The sequence below is a fragment of the Mustela lutreola genome, chromosome 18 (assembly GCF_030435805.1).
Source record: "Mustela lutreola isolate mMusLut2 chromosome 18, mMusLut2.pri, whole genome shotgun sequence".
NCBI lineage: Eukaryota > Metazoa > Chordata > Mammalia > Carnivora > Mustelidae > Mustela > Mustela lutreola.
Window position 1 is genome coordinate 24,950,697 of NC_081307.1, and position 21,052 is coordinate 24,971,748.

At 42.1% G+C, this 21,052-nt stretch overlaps 2 protein-coding genes and 1 pseudogene across 2 annotated transcripts in view; 1 reads left to right on the top strand and 2 right to left on the bottom strand.

The window, feature by feature from the left end:
• Positions 1 to 21,052, bottom strand: part of DUSP4 (dual specificity phosphatase 4) — a 277,349-nt gene that overhangs the window by 23,076 nt on the left and 233,221 nt on the right. The window lies entirely within an intron of this gene.
• On the bottom strand, positions 1,332 to 20,506 carry LOC131820546 (PEST proteolytic signal-containing nuclear protein-like; annotated as a pseudogene).
• TNKS (tankyrase) overlaps positions 20,020 to 21,052 on the top strand; it is a 209,908-nt gene continuing 208,875 nt past the window's right edge. The window contains exon 1 of the mRNA XM_059156236.1: positions 20,020 to 20,793. Coding sequence (XP_059012219.1) covers positions 20,121 to 20,793 — 673 coding nt within the window. The 5' untranslated portion in view covers positions 20,020 to 20,120. The remainder of the gene's footprint in view (positions 20,794 to 21,052) is intronic.

Sequence of the window (21,052 nt, forward strand, 5' to 3'; positions counted from 1 at the left end):
ATGCATTGAGCAAAAGAAGCCAGATACAAAAGAGCTGATACTGCATGATTCCATGCCTACAGAGTTGGAAAACAGGAAAAATTAATCAGAGGTGGTAAAAGGCAGGGGGGGCAGGGAGTGGGCGGAAGAGGGTCTGGAGAGGCTTAGAGGCAGTGCTGGTGATGGTCTGTTTCTTGATTTGGGTGACGGTGACAGTGGTATGTGAGTTTTGAAAATTGATCTAGTGACACACGCTTGTTTGTGTATTTCAATACTAAGATTTTTTTTTTTTAAGATTTTATTGTACTTATTTATTTGAGAGAGAGATAGTAAGAGAGAGAATGAGCAGGGAGGGGAGGGAGAAGCAGGATCCCCACTGAGCAGGGAACCTGGCATGAGACTTGCTCCCAGGACCCTGAGGTCATGACCTGAACTGAAGGCAGATGCTTAACCGACTGAGCCACCCAGTTTGTCCCGCAATATTAAGTTTAGTTGAAAAGTACATATCCTATTGATAGTAGGTCTTAAAAACCACATAAAACCACATCAAGTCTGATAGATTCTTAGAATTGGGAGTTCAAAGGGGAATGACTGACCCACCCTTGATGAAGCGGCGACCAGAACTATGGCCAGAAGGATATATTCAGGTCACACTCTGACATCCTCTCAATGCCGTGCCAAGGGCTTGAGTTTATTCCGTAGACCAGACACAGTGAGCAGCAATCGAGAGAGGCAATATGATCAGATTCGTGTTAATAGAAAAATTCTTATGGCACCCTATGAAATAAATTAAAAACGGGGAGAGAAGACACAGGGAGACTACTGAAGACATTGTCAGAATGTTGAGACCAAAAAAATGAAAGTTTGAGATGGCCAAGCATTCGAACTTGAGTTCTGCCCCTGCCCATCCCTGTCTGCTTCTTTATGTGGATCTGTTCAGTAAACAAGCACAGATTCTGAAAACACTGCTTCTGCTTGGAAAGTCACCATCCCAGTATCCCAGGAGTATCTTCAGTTGCTGATGGTTTGCGGGAGAGGGGCAAGCCCCTGGAGGACCGGCTGTCAAACCATTTTTATTCGGACGGCTACTGGGTGCTAGTTCTTGTCATGCTTCATCACTCAGGGCACATTCAAGCATGGAATTTCCTGCAAAGGTAAAAGAAAAGTTATGCTATCTGTTGAAAAAAATCACAGGACAGAGACTGTGAGCAGCTCAGATCTGAAGACTACCAAATTGGATCAACCCTTTTTAACACCAACTTCTTTTTTTTGCTTTTTACCATTTTTGATTTTTTTCCCCCATTATTCTGTAACCTTTGGAAAGAACCACATGAAACTACAAAATTGGCAAATGTCTTGAAATCTGTTTATTAAATATTAAACACAAATTACTTCTAATTTCAACCCTCATTTATTAGCATACCCCTCAAGCTCTGAAGATAGACTTATACCATTCTTTAAAAAAGGAAATTGTTCCCTTTTAACTTTACACCCACCAGACACCCCAATTTCAAAACACATCATTTCATTGTCTTGGTCATGGACATTTTCAAGGTGAGATTTTATATTTTGCCCTCAGAGCTTCCGGTTATCAGGAAAACCCTGCTTTCCTTTACTGAAGGAGTTTGGTGCTGCTGACGTGGGTGTATCCCTTCCAATATTTGTCATCCTTATCTTTGCTTCTGGAGACATTTCCTCTGGCTCACTAGCTTCATCTTCATTAAAAGCTGCTGCAACTGAAACGTTTTTTGGAGCAAACATTGGAACAGTTTTTTAGGCTTCCTTGATCCAAGTTTGATAGATATGGCTGAGGCTTGCTTTGTCGTCTACCTATGGCAAATCCCAACTTGGAGATCTTTGTAGGTTTTGTTGGGAGGCCCACAGCTGCTTCTTCAGCTGATTGCATCTCAGCGCTGTGACTGGAACTTTCCCCTCCATGACTGGAAGAAATAGTCTTAATTTTGACAGTTTTTTCTACTTCTTCAGGTTCTCCAGCAGCTCCAGCTCGCTGTGGTTTCTCGGGCTTCTCCTCTCCCTCCTTCCTGTCCACCATTTTCCCGGCAGTGGCCTGATACCAACTTCTTTACTTGAACGATGCTGTCTGACGGTAAGCTAAATGGAAACACGAGACAGTATAGGGAATGCTTTAGCTGGTTTATGGCTTTGTATGTAACCAGAATGTTCCTCCAGTCCTGTGGACACAAGAAATTCTCCCCCACCCCCTAGTTTTTAAACAAGGTATACAGTTACAAGGATCCAACAAAGAGACAAGAAAACCTCCCCCACCCTTTTCTTTTTGTCTTTTTTGTTCATTTTTTTTTGGTCTCTTTTTATATATAGTATATGAGGTGGGGGTATATGAGAAAAGAGTTAACCCAGAAGGCCTGAACTTCTATTCTTGGAAAGGCCCTGCTGCAAGATTAGCCTTGGGCTGGCATCTGGAAATTTATATTTCAGGAGTGTTCCCACCACTATGCAAGCAGAAGGGCTCACTGTGTCTCAACTGTACAAACAATATGGTGTATACTTGTATTACGGTTCTACAGAGAAACAAAACCAATAGGATATATAGAGAGATAGATGCATATATAGAGATATAACATATGATACATATAAGATATATATGAGGTACGATATGAGATATGATAGAGACAGAGAAAGAGAGAGAGAAAAAAAGATTTACTTTAAGGAATTGACTTCCATGATTATGGAAGCTGGCAAGTCCCATAATTTGCATCTTTGCAATGTGGACCATTAGGCCTGAGATCCAGAAAGAACCAATGTTGCAATTCAAGTTCAAAGGCCATCTGCTGGCAGAATTTCTTTTTGCTTGGGAGCAGTCAGTCTTTTCTTTTTGTCCTTTGCCCTGGCCTTAAAGTGACTAGACAAGACCCACCAATGTTATGGGGAATAGTCTGCTTTACGCAATGTCCACCAGTTTAGACATAAATCTCAAACAAAACACCCTCACAGAAACATCAGATGTTTGACCAAGTATCTGGGCACTGTGGCCCAACCACATTGACACATAAAATTAATCATCACAATGCTGAATGCCTGCTTTCTTTCTCATGGTCTGGATATATGGGACATGCCAGGCAACGACTGCCTCTGTGATCAGCTCTCAGTAAAAACTTCGGGCAGTAAGTCTCTAATGAGCTTCCTTGATAGACAACATTTGTTGTCACAACTTGTTGTTGGAAGAATTATGTGGATTCTGCACAATCCACTGGGAGAGGACCGTTGGAAACCTGCATCTGGTCTCCCACAGACTTCATCTCACACACCTTTTCCCTTGGCTAATTGTGCTTTACATCCTTTTAGTGTAATAAATCATAGTTGTCAGTGTGGCTAGATATTGAATCCTGTGGGTCTCCCCAGTGAACCATCAGATCTGGGGGGGGATCTTGTGGACCCCCCAACCCAGGATATTATAAAAACCCATCTCATTCTATTCTTCTCTTGAAATACATCAACAGGCATGACAGAAGTAAATCATATATTGTATCAAAAGAACATAATAAATGACATAAAAATAGTTCAAGAGGAACTAGTGATTACAGAGTACTTTAGAAATATGAAGTGCTACATAAATACTAAGTAACAATAAGACAAATTGTACATTTCCATTAATTCCAAAGGACATTTCCGCAGATTTTCACAGGAAATAAACTTAATTATGTATGTCCAGCAAGAATGGTTATAAACCTTTTAAATAGTCCTAGTATATTTTCAGTGAGAAGGATAAGTGTAGAGATCCATTAACCAAAGGGAAAAATGTTTGGGGACTACTGAGTGAAATTTCAAGCCTAATAGATTTTGAAATCAGTTTATTAGAATTATAGAGAAATATTTCATATATAATGATCTCTGGGTTTTGCTTAATAGTCATACTAATTAACTTCTCAAATTCAATAAAAGAGCAGGAAATTTACCTATGTTCAGTACTTGACAAATAAATCATGGTAATTACATATTCACATGGCCAATGATAATTTTTCCAACCTAGTCTAATAAGCAAGAGTTCTTCAAGATAATTATTCTTTAAAAAAGCCATGTGTATAAAATGACTTCTACTGGTCAGGAGTTTTGAGGGTTCATGCTGATATCCAAACAAGTTTCCTAATTCTTTAGGTCAGTAGTAACAACCTGTCCCTTTTAGTAAGATGTGTATTTCCAGGGTGTTACAACACATCCAGATAACAATCTCTGCGGGGGGGGGGGGGGTTGAAGGTGTTAGGTGAAAAAGTACTGGGATTTTTAAATTCCAGGTCTGCCTTGACTTCCTCTGTTGCTGCATGGTGAACAAGAGAATATATTAAACCCCCAGAAAATCCACAGAAGATGAATTATCAAAAGCCTGATACCTAAGAAGTAATTAAAACCAGGAACCATGCAAATTTCATCCAACTTCTATATCACAAACGAGGCTGGTATTTAATCACTTGAGGTATATAACCTCATCTAAAACAGTGATCCTCAACTCATCATCACTAGCCATCAGGGAGATTCAAATTAAAACCACATTGAGATACCACCTTACACCAGTTAGAATGACCAAAATTAGCAAGACAGGAAACAACATGTGTTGGAGAGGATGTGGAGAAAGGGGAACGCTCTTACACTGTTAGTGGGAATGCAAGTTGGTGCAGCCACTTTGGAAAACAGTGTGAAGATTCCTCAAGAAATTAAAATAGAGCTTCCCTATGACCCTGCCATTGCACTCCTGGGTATTTACCCCAAAGATACAGATGTAGTGAAAAGAAGGGCCATCTGTACCCCTATGTTCATAGCAGCAATGGCCACAGTCGCCAAACTCTGGAAAGAACCAAGATGCCCTTCAACGGATGAATGGATAAGGAAGATGTGGTCCACATACACTATGGAGTATTATGCCTCCATCAGAAAGGACGAATACCCAACTTTTGTATCAACATGGATGGGACTGGAAGAGATTATGCTGAGTGAAATAAGTCAAGCAGAGAGAGTCAATTATCATATGGTTTCGCTTATTTGTGGAGCATAACAAATAGCATGGAGGACAAGGGGAGATGGAGAGGAGAAGGGAGTTGAGGGAAATTGGAAGGGGAGGTGAACTATGAGAGACTATGGACTCTGAAAAACAATCTGAAGGGTTTGAAGGGGTGGGGGGTAGGAGGTTGGGGGAACCAGGTGGTGGGTATTAGAGAGGGCACAGATTGCATGGAGCACTGGGTGTGGTGCAAAAACAATGAATACTGTTAAGCTGAAAAGATATAAAAAATTTAAAAAAAATAAATAAATAATTTTAAATATATTTTATATATGTTAATATATATGTATATATATTGTGTGGCCAATAAGCACATAAATAAGCACATAAATAAATATATAAGCACATAACATCACCAGCTATGGTGTAAGTACCTGACATTAGGCCTTGATGGCTGAGGTACCCATTTCAAAAGACACCCATCTCTTTCTTGGGGACAGACACGGGACAGGTGGGGGAAGGTGAAGGAAACTTCACCTTGGTAAATTTCATATAGCTTCCGATAACCAAGGATACCAAAAATGGCACTATTAAGGTTGTTTCTTTGAAGCCAAGAGTCAAAATACATGCCCATAAAATGTCTGGCAAACTCCCTCTGTGGCCAAGGCTTGTCCAATGAAGGTGCTAGTTACCTTTATAAGCAGTTTTTTTTTTTTTTTAAAGAAACTCATATATTTTATCCATTAGGATCTGCTGTAGGTCTTTCAGATGAAGAGAATTTAATATCAGGAATCAAATGCAAAGATTATGGAAGGGACAGAGAAAATAACCCAGGTATAACAAAGCATCCCAGAAATTAGGGAATCATTGACTTTTCCTGGGGCTGGAGGGCCAACAGGAGGAGGTGATATTGCCAGAGCCCAAAGGCCCAGGGGGCAAATCTCATTCCAATAAAGAAAAGCCTCTCTGGCAGGAGACAGAGCTGCAGAGACTACAGCCCAGGGATGCCCCGGTAAGCTTAGAGAGGTAGAGAATTCTGCTGGCTTCTCCCTTCCTCTTCGCCTCCTGTAAGTGTCTCCCACTAACTGAGCCCCCCAAGGGGCCAAGGACCAAGGGAACCTGGGAAATGTCCCATGTTGTACAGTACAGAGCATGGGAAGTGACTGAGATCAAAGTAGCAGTCAATGGGCAAATATGGTATGAAAAAGAAAGATGTACGTCTTTCTACTAGAAAGAGTACCATACTCAGAACCAAAATACTTGAATTGGAAGCCAGCTCTATCATGTATGATCTGAAAAAACCTAAACAAGTCAATTCACCTTCTTTGGCTTTAGGTTCTTTTCTACAAATACATCGTAGCTATATGATCACACTCTCAAGCATGTTGCAGTTATCAAGTAGAAGAATGCACGTGCGCATGCTTGTGGACTGTGAGCCATCATATGAATACAGTGGCATGTTTGCTGAGAGCGGAGCCAATGCTCCGAGGAAGTTTTCATTCATTCTGAGAAAGAATTATGGCACCACCATCAGCCATCCAAAAAAGAACCAGAATATCTCTTCCCACCTCTCCCCTTCATCATCACTCCATCCCACTTCAAAACGTGAATTTTGGAAAGCCATGCTCCTTTAACAATGGGGTAACTCAAGCACGAAAGACTCTTCAATACTGTCTTCAAAATAGGATTGGCTGGAGATTTGGGGAGATGGTTTCTGAACTAGTATCTTCATGCCTGGGCTCAAGATGTGGACCACTGCTATATGACATGACAGGTAACTATTTTCTCAGCTACAAAATTAGGAGTTTAGACAACATTACGCCTGAACTTACTGTCAGTTGCAACGTTTCATGTCTTTGCAGTGAATATTATAATTTCTACTTTATTTAGAAAAGCTTTACCATGAATGGAACAAAGCCACCAAGACTATAAAATAAGGGTCCTCATGACATTTGCCTCTTGTTACTCTAAGGACGACTTTTGAGAATATTAGCATGCAACGACGTCAAGACAGAAGACAGCTGACAAAGTTTCTGTTAACAAACCTTATACATTTTACTGTTTATTTTGCAAATTGAATAATTACACTCAAGCCCATCAGCAGGCGGTGATTCCTAATCAGGGGCCATCTTTGTAGGACCGCCAGAGTCTGGCTGCAGGAGGGTGAGGGACTTCTGGGAGGCCCTACAGCTGGAGACACCCAAGACAAATGGACCAGGACTTCTCAACATCAGAGGACCGTGGAGTCTGCTCTTCTCAACATTTGTGAGATCTTACTCTTCCAGCAGGCAGTAGCTGGCAGGGAGGGCTGATTCATTAAAAGGCTTAAGCCTCCCTGGGAGTTTTAGAGGGTATTTGGAGAGGGGAAACCTAGGAAAAGCTTGGATTTCTTAATCATTTTGCAAGTGAAAGGGTAGACGCGTGGGTATACATATGTGACCATATTTCAGTATCACAGATGGGTAAGGTCAAGACTCTTGCATTATGAGGGGAAATAATAGTGAGATGTGGTTGTCAGCAAGGGTTTTTTCAACCATCCTCTTACACATGCTTGTTTCCCATGGCACTTACTTGTAATTAATCATAGTGGGAAGAGTCTCTGCTGTTGAGTCAGTAATATCTTAATATTCCTGGCAACCTAGAAGCCAGGCATTCTAAGGACAGTAAGGCAGGAAACAAAATAGGGAGAACCCAAACTTTTAAGTCAGAGAAACTGAGGTGAGATGCTCTGAGTGGGTTCCACAGGAGTTCCATAGGCTACGTTTTTGGGGGGTCACTGAGAAGAATTTTAGTATGGACCTGATAAATGAATGTACTGATAGCATTCTTACGTGTTATTGCAGTCCACCTTGAAAAAAAGAAGTTCTTTTAGTCTTTAGTAAGCTCTGACTTTCTCAGTATTTACATGTTTTGATTTGACATGATCAGGAAGCACCTTGAGCGCTCTCAGTTGCTACCAAGAGCCACTTGGTTCCTTGTCTTAACTCATGTCTCTGTCACTCTGAAGCTTCCTGCTCTAACGCTGGCCAGCCTTGGTAGCTGTCGTCTTTGGCTCTCCTCCCCCTCTCCAGGTCTGAATAGTGATGATTATAAGTTTCCAGTGTTAATCAAGGCTTAAGATATTAAGGCAGCCAAATCAATAAAAGCTTTGTATAATTAAAGTTGAGAAAGTGCTTGAGAAAAGCCATAATGATGCGCTTGCTCTTTAGAAAGGGTTGGCTGAAGTCTAAAGATTTTCAATAAGTTCCACCTTCCTAAGAGCTTTGTTTCTCAGAGAGCCGAAAGAAAAATGGTAGAATGAATTTGAGAGTACTGTAGTGGCAAGAATCGTAAAGATAATTACCCACATTAGCCACATTCCATCCATTTTCTTTGCTTTTTTTTCTACAAAACTAGAAACGGAATCCAATAAAACCCATCTGCGATAACAGAACAGATCCCTTTAACCAAGTCTAAGTGCGCTGGAGCTATAAATCCAAATGATAGTGCCCAAACTGCCAAATGCTGTTCAAATATTCTGCCCAAGTCAGGTGCTGAGGGAACATGCTAGAAAGATATGGCTCACTGGCATCCATAAGTCCTCCTCGTTGGGAGTCCTTGGGGTGGCATGGAGCTCTCCCAAGGAAGACTGTAGTATGATCTTGGGCAGAGCACAACACAGAATACTGCCTTCTGTCTGGCTCTAGAAGCACAGGGGCTGGGGGCCCCCAGGGGGCAGCTCCATCAATGATTGCAATGCTATTAATACTACTTATCATTTTTAATGAGATCTTGAGAATCAATGATGGTACTTCATGAATACACACTGCACCTAACAGACTGATTAATATTTATAGAAAGTCTGTGACATTTCCAGTGTTGTGACAAATAAAGGAGCTATTATTATCGACTATGTGATTCTATGGAGCTTTCAACATAGGAGAGTCGTATGTATTTGCCACTCTCTGCATAGGAGGACCCATATGCAGAGATGATATTCAAAATATTTAACAACCTTTATGGCCCAGTTACCAACCAGTCAGATAGAGGTCAGTCAGCAACAGTTGATGGAGCCCTACTTCTGCATATTGGCTGAACATCAGTCCTGCTTACGTCAGAGTCTCCAGAATCTGAGTACATTACAGGAGACCTACCAGAGACTGATTGCCAAACTCAAAACGCAAATGAGATGACCATATCATCTTGAGGACTTTATTCTTAACTGTAGATGGGGATACAGAAGTAGATGCAGAATAGTCAAAAAAGGGATATAAGAAAGGACTGTAAAATTGTATCTTTAAAGCTCTGTATAGAACTCTGAATTTTTGAAAGCACAGAATCTCTTGTCAAAGAGAGAAGCCCCACACGTGCACCCGAATGTTTATAGCAGCGATGTCCATCAACAGATGACTGGATAAAGAAGATGTGGTATATATACACAATGGAATACTATGCAGCCATCAAAAGAAAAGAAATCTTGCCATTTGCGATGACGTGGATGGAACTAGAGGGTATCATGCTTAGCGAAATAAGTCAATAGGAGAAAGACAACTATCATATGATCTCCCTGATATGAGGAAGTGGAGATGCAACGTGGGGAGGGGGGTTGGGGGGTAAGAAAAGAATAAATGAAACAAGATGGGATCAGGAGGGAGACAAACCATAAGAGACTCTTAATCTCACAAAACAAACTGAGGGTTGCCAGGGCAGGTGGCGGAGTAGGGAGAGGGTGGTGGGGTTATGGACATTGGGGAGGGTATGTGCTATGGTGAGTGCTGTGAAGTATGTAAACCTGATGAGTCACAGACCTGTACCCCTGGGGCTAATAATAATATATTATATGTTTATAAAAAAATAAAAAAATAATTAAAAAAGAGAGAAGCCCCATTGTAATAATTCTGATCATATATACTTTAGCTTAGCATATATTTTGGGAGAACAATTTGAATGAAGAGATCAAATTTGATTGCTAGAGAAAGAAACCATTCTTCATCATGCGTAGGAGTTTCCAGGATATGAGAGGGCAGAGACCTGCTGATCTCCCAATGGACTATATTTTATTAGTACTCCTTTCCTTCCTGAGAGCTGAACCAGACCCAGAGTCTGGAGGGTACAGCAGGAAACTGAACAGAGCCCTGCTCATTCTTCCTATGACTTTATGTAGCAAGAACCGCTCACTTCTCTGTGATACCCATAATTATTTCTATTCAAAGTCAGCTTTGCATGTGTAGTTTGTATAATTGGAATGTCAGGAAGGTGCCGAGGGAAGGAAACTCATCCATTGTGGAGTACCATCCAGTACTGAGGCTGGTACACACACTGGAAAAGCCGGGAGTAAACGGTGTAGTCAAGATGTGGTAATAGAGAAATCCATTCTGGACAAGATGCGGGTCCTACCTTCTCAAATGTAAAAGGACAGATAAGATTAAATAGCCCTCCCCCAATCATAAAACAATAAAAACTGAATTTGTTTGAAAGTTAAAACTGCCCTCTCACCCAGCTTAAGGCTGTTTTAGAAAACTTTCAACTGTTTGGATGAGACCCACCCACAAAAATGGAAGAAAATCTCCTTTACTTAAAATCAGCTGACTGTAGATGCTGAAAACTTCTGCAGAACATCTTCATAGCAACACTAGACTATTGTCTGATCAAATCCCTGGCACCACAGCCTAGCCAAGAAGACCTATGAGACTAAACATCACCCTCCACCTTGTCACCTGGGCACCCATACACATCTCCTTAAACTACGCTTCATCTCCAAATATAAACAATCAGAAAGTCATACTTCTGAAAGGACATGGGACCCAATTTGAGCCAAGGAGATGCTGGGAGAAGCAAAGAAAGTTTTGCCTTTCCTGCTTTCTACTTCACTGAGAAACGAGAAGCAGTCAAGAGTCATTCTCAATCTCCCACAACCATCTGTAACCGTTCATTGCACATGTGACCATCTACGCTGCCTTTTCTTTTGTTACTAAAGATGGACTCTCCGTGATTGTCCTCTAGAGCTCAATCAACCCTTTTAATTATCTAAGGACACGTTGCCCAGCAATTCTCAGCTGTATCTCCTGCATCATGAATTCCCCTCTCTACAGGATTCCTCTCATCAGCAGAAAAATATACTTTATTTTTCCCATCTTAAAAACCCTTCTTTGGGGGTACCTGGGTGGCTCAGTGGGTTAAAGCCTCTGCCTTCGGCTCAGGTCATGATCCCAGAGTCCTGGGATCAAGCCCCGCATCGGGCTCTCCACTCTGCGGGGAGCCTGCTTCCTCCTCTCTTTCTGCCTGCCTCTCTGCCTATTTGTGATCTCTCTCTATCAGATCAATAAATAAAATCTTAAAAAAAAAAAACCCTGTTAAGTGACTGTTAAGGAGCACAATATTTTACTATCTACTTTCTACTAAAAACCACTGACTGGTACACTTTAAATGGGTGAATTGTATGTGAATGTGAAGTGTATCTCAGTAGAACTATTATTAATAATAATATTTATAATTTAATAATAATAGATATTATTTAAAAAAGAGGATGTTGGCAAATATATTTAAATATTTGAAATTGGGTTGAATAAGTCACAATGATATTTCAAATACTTTAATGGAAGATCTGAAAATATTTGCAAACTTATTCTACAAAAACGATATATCGTCTATTCATTAAGAAAAATGTGATAGAATAGAAAACAAAAAGAGGAAAACAAAGTACCTCCATTAAAAAAACCCTCTCTTGACATCATGCCTCCTTCGGGTTGCTGCTTTATTCCCTCCCTTCCTTTGCACCCGAAGTTTATTTTGAAAATTGTCTCTACTCTTTTTCAGCAATCTCTCTTTTCCCACACTTCATTGAACCTGCTCCATTCAAGCCATCATCTCGCCACTTCAATTAACACTACTCTTCAGGGGCACCAGACACCTCCATGTAGCTACATCTGATCGTCAATTCTCAATCCTGATCTTTTCTATCAGTCATCGTTGACACAGTTTGCCTACCATTTCCTTGTCATCCTTGCTACGCAGCTACAATGGTGCTGTGGAACAAATCCACCCCCAAACTCAGTAGTTGAAAGCATTTATTTTGCCCATTCATCTGCAGGTCACATGAGGGGTCTTCTAATCTAGGCTTGGCTCACCAGGGACCCGGCAGCAGGATGGGCTCAGATTTACTACACAGGTTATTCTATCTTGGGCCAGTGAACTCACCAGGCAGGTCACATTTATCTCCTGCAAGAGATCAAGTGGAAACATTGGATGCCTGTAAGGTCTAGATCTGGCACTGGCATTTCTACCAACATTCTATTGGCCAAAGAAAATCATGTCTTTGAGCCCCAAATCAAAGGACCCGTAAATATGTTCCATTTTTAGGGGCAATACTTACATTGTCATATGGCAAAAAGCATGGACACAGGGAGGGGTGAAGAATGGGGTGTTTAATTTAATCTACTGTGCATCCTTGAATCACTTTCTTCATTGATTTCTAGAATCTACACTCTACCTGTTTTACTTTTTCCCTTTGGCTATTCCTTCCCAGAAGTGGAATTGGAATGCCTCAAGGATCACCCTTGGACTTCTTCTCTAGCTATAGGGATTCTTTGGTGATATCATCTAGCTTTATGGTTCTAAAAATTGTTTATGTGCTGATGTCTCCCAGTTTACATCTTCACTATGACCTCTCCCCTGAATTCCAGAATCATACACCCAACACCCAAGCCTAGACTTGAATGTCTAACAGTAATTTTAAACTTAACATGTCTAAAAACAAAATCCTGATCTTCTTCTTCTTCTTCTTTTTTTTTTTTTTTTGAAGATTTTATGTATTTTACAGAGAGATCACAAGTAGGCAGAGAGGCAGGCAGAGAGAGAGGAGGAAGCAGGCTCTCTGCCAAGCAGAGAGCCCGATGCAGAGCTCAATCCCAGGACCCCGAGACCAAGACAATGAGCTGAAGGCAGAAGCCCAACCCACTGAGCCACCCAGGCGTCCCCTAATCTTCTTCTTAAAGTATTCCTCATGTATGTCCCCAGAACCATTGCCCTTTCCTTCCAGATACTCAGGTAAACCCTTAGAGTCGTCTTTCCTTTTTCTTGTCACCATCATCTCTTATATTTTAACAGCCTCTTCCTCCCTAGAATCTGTTTTCAATATAGCAGCTAGAATAAATTTTTAAGGATATACATCAGATAATGTCATTCTTCTGCTCAAAACCCTTTAATGACCCTTCAACTCACCTACGGACTTCAAAGCCATGGGCAATCTGATATTCTGTTATTCTTTGACCCTATTTCTTCTCCCTTCCTCACTCACTCAATTCCAAGCACATGAACTTCCCTGATGTTTCCTGTATGCATGGCCCTTGGAGCATTCACAACATTATGTTGACATTGTCTGTTTATGAATCTATCTTTGCACTCAACCATAAATACCCATAAACACCAAGATAGGACCAGGTCTAACTCATTTTGGGATCTGTCTGGTAAGGCATGGGGCACATAGGAAACAGTCCTGTGTCTATAGGGGCCAGGAACTTCCCTGAGTAAAGCTGGCTAGATATAAACTAATAAAAAGAAACACTAGGGAATAATTGCCCTCTTGTAATACCAAGTGGCAGCAACTATGCAAACTTCATCCTATTCTTGCCACCCCCGTGGCAGCCAGAAGAGATTGTATTTGCATTTTCCCAAATAGAAGAGGCCCTTTCAGCTTCCAGGCTTACTAGATCTTCCTTAAAGACAAGGGGCGCCTGGGTGGCTCAATGGGTTAAAGCCTCTGCCTTTGGCTCAGGTCATGATCCCGGGGTCCTGGGATCGAGCCCTGCATCAGGCTCTCTGGAGCCTGCTTCCCTTCCTCTCTTTCCGCCTGCCTCTCTGCCTACTTGTGATCTCTGTCTGTCAAATAAATAAATAAAATCTTAAAAAAAAAAAAAAGACACTGTAAAGCAAAAGAAGTAGGTGCAAGAGACTGGAAATCATTTACTGGGTGAAAAGAATCCTCCATGTTATCAGATAGGCAAAACTAGTCATATTTTCCACATAACCTTTAATATCCCATTCCCAGAGGCCTTCCTTAGTTCTTGATGATAATAAGACCCAACTTTTTTTTTTTTTTTTTAACTTTCCAGGACTTCAAAACATTTTTTAAAATTTTAGTATCATTAACATACAGTGTTATTTTAGGGTATAGAGCATAGTGAGCCAACAACTCTAGACGTTGCTCAGTGTCCATCGAGATAAGTATATTCAATCTCCTTCACCTGTTTTACCCATGCCCCTACCTCCCCTCTGGTAACCACCAGTTTGTTCTCTATAGTTACCAGTCTGGTTTTTCATTTATCTCTTTTTTCTTTGTTCTTTAGCTTTGTTTCTTAAATTCCACGTATGGGTGAAATCACATGGTATTTTTCTTTCCCTGACTGTCTTATTTCACTCAGCATTATACCTTCTGGATCCATCTACATTGTTGCAAATGGCAAGAGTTCACTCTTTTTCATGGCTGAATAATATTCCTACAGATATAGATATCACATATATCTATATCTATATATAGATATATAGATATCACATCTTCTTTATCCACTCATCTATCAACAGGTACTTGGATTGCTTCCATAATTTGATTATTGCAAATAATGCTTCAGTAAGCAGAGAGGTGCGTCTATCTTTCTGAGTAAGAGCTGAATTTATCACGTGCCAGGAGCTGTTCTAAGCCCTGGACATATATTAACTCATTTATTTCTCACAACAACTCTTCTCTCCTCACCTTGCTGTTGGGTTGACAGGTTAAATAACTTCTCCTGGATCATTCACCGTCTTCTTCTGAGGTACGATATCAAAACAAAGATAGGATATGAAGGAATAGGCAATACCATGAGAAACTGCACACAAATACCGTTTAACTCAAACAACTTCCATTCTTTTATTTCCTTCAATGAGCCCAGGAACAACTGCAAGTAAGCAAGAGATGATAGCTGGTACAAGGCCCACACCACCTGTTTGGGGATTGACTAGTGTCTCTCAATGTCCCTGGTGCCACTGACTCCCACCATAGACCTGGTGGGCTCTGCTTGCCAAGGTCTTCACTCTAGTCTTCACCAGGGGTGAAGTCATGATTATTATGTGGTGGTCCGTGACCCCTGATAGTTAGGGATATATATTCATCATGGCTTTGCTGGCTGGCTCCGTGTTCTGAGTGGGGAGGCTGAGTACTCTGGGTATACCTTAGGATCTACTGGCTTGCACTTGCATCAGCCCTATTCTGATTGGCTACACCCCAACTTACATAAGCCATTTCAGCATTACATATGCATTGTTAGCTAGTTATGCTATTCCTTATCAATACATTCCAGAGCTTTCTGGAACTTTTCTTTCTTTCTTTCTTTCTTTTTTTTAAAGACTTCATTTATTTATTTGACAGAGATAGGTTATAAGTAGGCAGAAAGGCAGGCAGAGAGAGAGGAGGGAAGCAGGCTCTCTGCTGAGCAGAGAGGCTGAAGTGGGGCCCCATCCCAGGACCCTGAGATCATGACCTGAGCCGAAGGCAGAGGCTTAACCCAATGAGCCACTCAGGTACCCCTGGAACTTTTCTAAACTTGCTTATGACTTTGGGGGATAGCAGGTATTTGTAAACTCTTTTGAGGGATGAAGCCATATGCTAATCTGTAATGGAGTGTATATCTACATATATATATGATTTTCATTGCTTTTGTAAAAAATGCTTATAAGAATATTTTGGTGGGAAAGCTTGTTTACCATTTTTTTAAAGCATAGCAAGTAAGTTTTGATTTATCTCTGTCAAAATGCAAGTTGTGGCATCCTTTAATCACACATAGCTAGTTAGTGACAAAGCCAGGATTTATGTCCATGCAGTCTAAATGCAGAGTCCACATTCTTTTTTTTTTTTTTTTTTTTTTTTAAGATTTTATTTATTTATTTGACAGACAGACCACGAGTAGGCAGAGAGGCAGGCAGAGAGAGGGAGGGGGAAGCAGGCTCCCCGCCTAGCAGAGAACCCGATGCAGGGCCGGATCCCAGGACCCTGGGATCATGACCTGAGCCGAAGGCAGAGGCTTTAACCCACTGAGCCACCCAGGCACCCCCAGAGTCCACATTCTTAACTCGTATATTACATTGCCTCTTTTCCTAGAACTGATACTTCACACTGAAGTGACTACTGCCAAGTATACAGACCATACCTGGAGAAAATCAGAGCTATCAGAGGCCAGACTCGGCTACATAAGAGGTATCTTAAAAAGCAACTGAAAATGCTAATAAACTAGTGTATAGGGATCTTTAAATTACTGTACTTTTCTTACATTGTAATAAGTTATTAAGCCTTTTATTTTAATTAAACATCCTCAGATACAATATGGCTAGCATGATTGCAGCTGTTGTAAGTTTTGCCCATCTATGGCTTTTCAAGAAAATATTCTCCTAGGTTTCCAGATGGAAATTCATCTAAAATTTCTCTTGGCTCTGTACCACCTTCAGAGAGAGAAATCTGGGCCATTGGCACAAAGGGCATTTCTGGCACGAGAATAACTTATCTTCTAAGGCCAAGGTGAGGAAATGGCACTGCCTCAGCTAAGCTCTAGCCTGTTCTCGTGAATTTGCAGAGAAGGCTTTGCTCAGAGCAAGGAAGAAAAAGTGGATTTAGCAGATCTGAGATACTGCTAACCGGTGAACTTGGATCTGGGGCAGACTAATGAGAAGTACATGGATGGAATAACCACACCAAGTCTAGCTGAACTATGGACACTGCAAGTTAATGACTGTGTAACTTACAAAGTGCGTTCATATGATCTCCATGGGGAAAAACAAACATTACATCACAGCCCAGAAGGCAAGTGCCCTTTGAGTTGGTGGCTCTTTCGTGTCAACAGTATGGCTCACGAGAGAGCTGTGTGCTCACGTTTTTATACCACATGGACATGATTTTTCTGAAAATATTTTTGAAAATGGCAAGATGTCACATGACTATGATCCTCAACAATTCTTGGAGATAGTCAGGGCCTGTACAAAATCTTGAATTTTCAGATGAGGAAACAATTAAACCTGATCTTTCTTTGCTTAAGATTTCTGCTATGTGTAAAATGTTGGATATTTTATTCCCAGTTGCTGTCTTTGTCAGAAAGGATGTTGTAGTGGTTATGAATTCCTATTAACATCTGATGTATGCCTCATAAAAGAATGAAACTAACACTCCAGAAGGACTTATAAAACACCCAGGTCTTCTAATCCTCATGACAATGCTACGATAAAATCAGAATTTTAGAATGACAGAGCTGAAGCATATTTACTAAGATTAACCAACTAGTAATGGTCAGAGATATGATTCAAGCTCATCTGACTTCAAGCTTTGTTCTTTTCATTAGGGCACAGTACATTCCTCATGGAATTGCGTTTAGCTGTAAAAGATTAAGTAATGGGGGCACCTGGGTGGCTCAGTGGGTTAAGCCGCTGCCTTCGGCTCGGGTCATGATCTCAGGGTCCTGGGGTCGAGTCCCGCGTCGGGCTCTCTGCTCAGCAGGGAGCCTGCTTCCCCTCTCTTTCTCTGTCTGCCTCTCCATCTACTTGTGATTTCTCTCTATCAAATAAATAAATAAATAAATCTTAAAAAAAAAAAAAAAGATTAAGTAATGATCTCAGCCCTTTCCTGTTTAGAGCTCAGTATTAGTCCATATAAACCTAAACCTGATAAATACTTAATGTAAAGTACATTTACTACTTTCCACTGGAGGGGGAAAAAGCAATTTCCAATTGATCGAACGCCTGTTCAGATGTTTACCAGTAGAATAGTTTCAGGCAATCTGGACTTTTAATCTTTATCCCCCAGAAATTTTCTTATTTATTTGTATTGATAAACAGATGCAGTAGATACATTTGAATTAGGGTAAATATGACAGCTTCTCATAATTGGCTATCAGGGGACCAGGTGGGATATTTCTCATTCAGGGAGATGGCCATAGTCAAGGGGCACAAGGTGAGTTAGGGGCATCTCATGTATTATGTTGATAATACATAATACACTTCTCAATGCTATCCTGTTCTGTGCATTAACTTAAGATTCAAAACCAGAAGAATGTGTATTGTGACAGATTTTAATTGTACTGATGGAGGTTTTCCTATTCAACCATGTATTTTAAACAATGGTACAAATTTATGAAACAGACGAATATTGGTTAAAGTTATAATCTGAAATCCCAGATTGATAACAAATGTCACTCATAATATTAATTACATTCCTGACCTTGTTTTATGTACATGGTAGTCCTAAATAAACCTACTTATTTATTTAGGTGAGAATATTAACATCACAGTAATTACCTTTATAAATTTCTTTTTTTTTTTTAAGATTTTATTTATTTACTTGAGAGAGAGACAGTGAGAGAGAGCATGAGTGAGGAGAAGGTCAGAGAGAGAAGCAGATTCCCTATGGAGCTGGGAGTCCGATGCGGGACTCGATCCCGGGACTCCAGGATCATGACCTGAGCCGAAGGCAGTCGTCCAACCAACTGAGCCACCCAGGCGTCCCCACAGTAATTACCTTTAATACTGAACATATAAAAGAACGATTTGGGGGCACCTGGGCGGCTCAGTCGTTAAATGTCTGCCTCCCTCTCAGGTCATGATCCCCACGGCCCTGAATGTAGCCCTATATGGGCTTCTCTGCTCAGCAGGAAGCCTGCTTCTCCCTCTCCCACTCCCCCTGCTTGTGTTCCCTCTCTTGCTGTGTCTCTGTCAAATAAATAAATAAAATCTTTTAAAAAATAAACAAAAGAACGATTTGTCACCTGGGTTTAATACACTGTAGAGACAAATTTCTATTTGACCCATGTAAACCTTGTTTTTTCTTAAGACAGTCTCCATTCACGTCCCCTCTACTGGAAGAAGGCCGTTTCTCTAAACTACCACAATGCCTCGTTTACTATTAAATAGGAGGCAGGAAACGGAGACCACCCGAGATTATCCTATGCACGGACACATCTCTTTTTCTTTTTTTTTTTTCAATTTATTTATTTTCAGAAAAACAGTATTCATTATTTTTTCACCACACCCAGTGCTCCATGCAATCTGTGCCCTCTGTAATACCCACCACCTGGCACCCCAACCTCCCACCCCCGCCCCACGCCACTTCAAACCCCTCAGATTGTTTTTCAGAGTCCATAGTCTCTCATGACACATCTCTTTTGATGGAAGGCCATAAAAATAGGTACAGGCAGAGGAAAGAGAGAAAAAGGAGTTGCTGAAGAAAGTCATCTGAAGGTGGGTGATGGAGAGTAGTTACATTTTTATCTTAGTTTGGGAGGGAGAGAGGAGAGGTTCAGCTGGAAAGAATTCAAAAGGAAAACATTCATAATTTTTTGAGTCACACTTAAGGTGAGATATAAAAGTAGAGAGAACAGAAGAGAAAAAAGATCGTAGCTTTAATAGTTAACAATTACTGAACGATTCAATCAGTTTGGCAGGGGAGAACGTGAGACACAGAATGGTTCAACAGCTTGCCCAAATTTATACAGCTGGAAAAAAGGAGTTTGAATTCCAATCCTGGCAATCGGAACCCTTATTTTTATGGGACTATTAACAAAGTGGATGGAGCCAGGATACTTCCAAGAACGGACGTAGAGACCAAGGGAGTAACGGGCCGCAGGGGGCCAGACCCCATATTTAAAAATCACCAAGGGGCTAAATATGGTTATGTTTTACTAATGGTCAGAGCGATTTCTATACATTAGTTCATTTAATTCTGCTAAAAATTCTGTGAGTGACACTTTGTTTTATTTCTTAGACGAGGCCACGTGGGACATGATAAACGTACCCTTCTTGCATTGAGTTACACCTCAGGAGACGCTCTGGAGTAAGACAAGGAAGACTGAAGGTGACTTGGCAACAGAACGGAACCGGGCAAGGTAAGCTCCCTGAGAGAAAGGAGGAAAAGTGCCCCATTTAGGGAGTGGTCGGTTCCAACTTTCAAACCTCCGCAGCCGGCCCGCCAAGGCGTCACAAAGCCCGCCCCTCAGGCACAAAGCCACGCCCCCTTCCGTGGTTGTTCTTTGAGCTCCCAATACTTCCCTCCTTCTCTTTGGCCCCTCCCACTCCGCCTAGCATCATTTCCTGTGCGCTGGATGCTAATTGGCTTAGCGGTCGGAAGTGAGGGCGGGCGGTGGGCCCGTTGCCGCAGTGACAGTGCTGGGGGAGTCCGAAGATGGCGGCGTCGCGTCGCTCTCAGCATCATCACCACCATCATCAACAACAGCTCCAGCCCGCCCCAGGGGCTTCGGCGCCGCCGCCACCACCTCCCCCCCCACTCAGCCCCGGCCTGGCCCCGGGGACCACCCCAGCTTCCCCAACGGCGGGTGGCCTGGCCCCCTTCGCCTCCCCGCGGCACGGCCTAGCGCTGCCGGAGGGGGATGGCAGTCGGGATCCGCCCGACAGGCCTCGATCCCCGGACCCGGTTGACAGTACCAGCTGTTGCAGTACCACCAGCACAATCTGTACCGTCGCCGCCGCTCCCGTGGCCCCGGCGGTTTCCGCTTCATCTGCCGTCGGGGTCGCTCCCAACCCAGCCGGCGGTGGCAGTAACAATTCACCGTCGTCCTCTTCTTCCCCGACTTCTTCCTCATCTTCCTCTCCATCCTCCCCTGGATCGAGCTTGGCGGAGAGCCCCGAGGCGGCAGGAGTTAGCACCACAGCAACATTGGGGCCTGGGGCAGCGGGACCTGGGCCAGGGGTCCCAGCAGTGAGCGGGGCCCTACGGGAACTGTTGGAGGCCTGTCGCAATGGGGACGTGTCCCGGGTAAAGAGGCTGGTGGACGCGGCAAACGTGAATGCTAAGGACATGGCCGGCCGGAAGTCTTCTCCCCTGCACTTCGCTGCAGGTCAGAGACTTTTATTAATCCAGGGGTTTGGTCTTGGGGTCGGGGGTCTGGGTAGGGATAGAAAACAAGTTATGATGGACTAGAATGGGGGCGTGGTTATGGTTCTTTAACACCTCACCGGAAGACTAGAGGTTTCCTTTCTTTAGGATAGTGCCTGGATGACGGGGGCGTGGTAGGGGAACGTGTGAATCCGTTCTTAAGTGTTTGCTTCGTGATATTTGCGTTTCCAAACTCCTTTAGTGGTAGTCTCCGGATATGG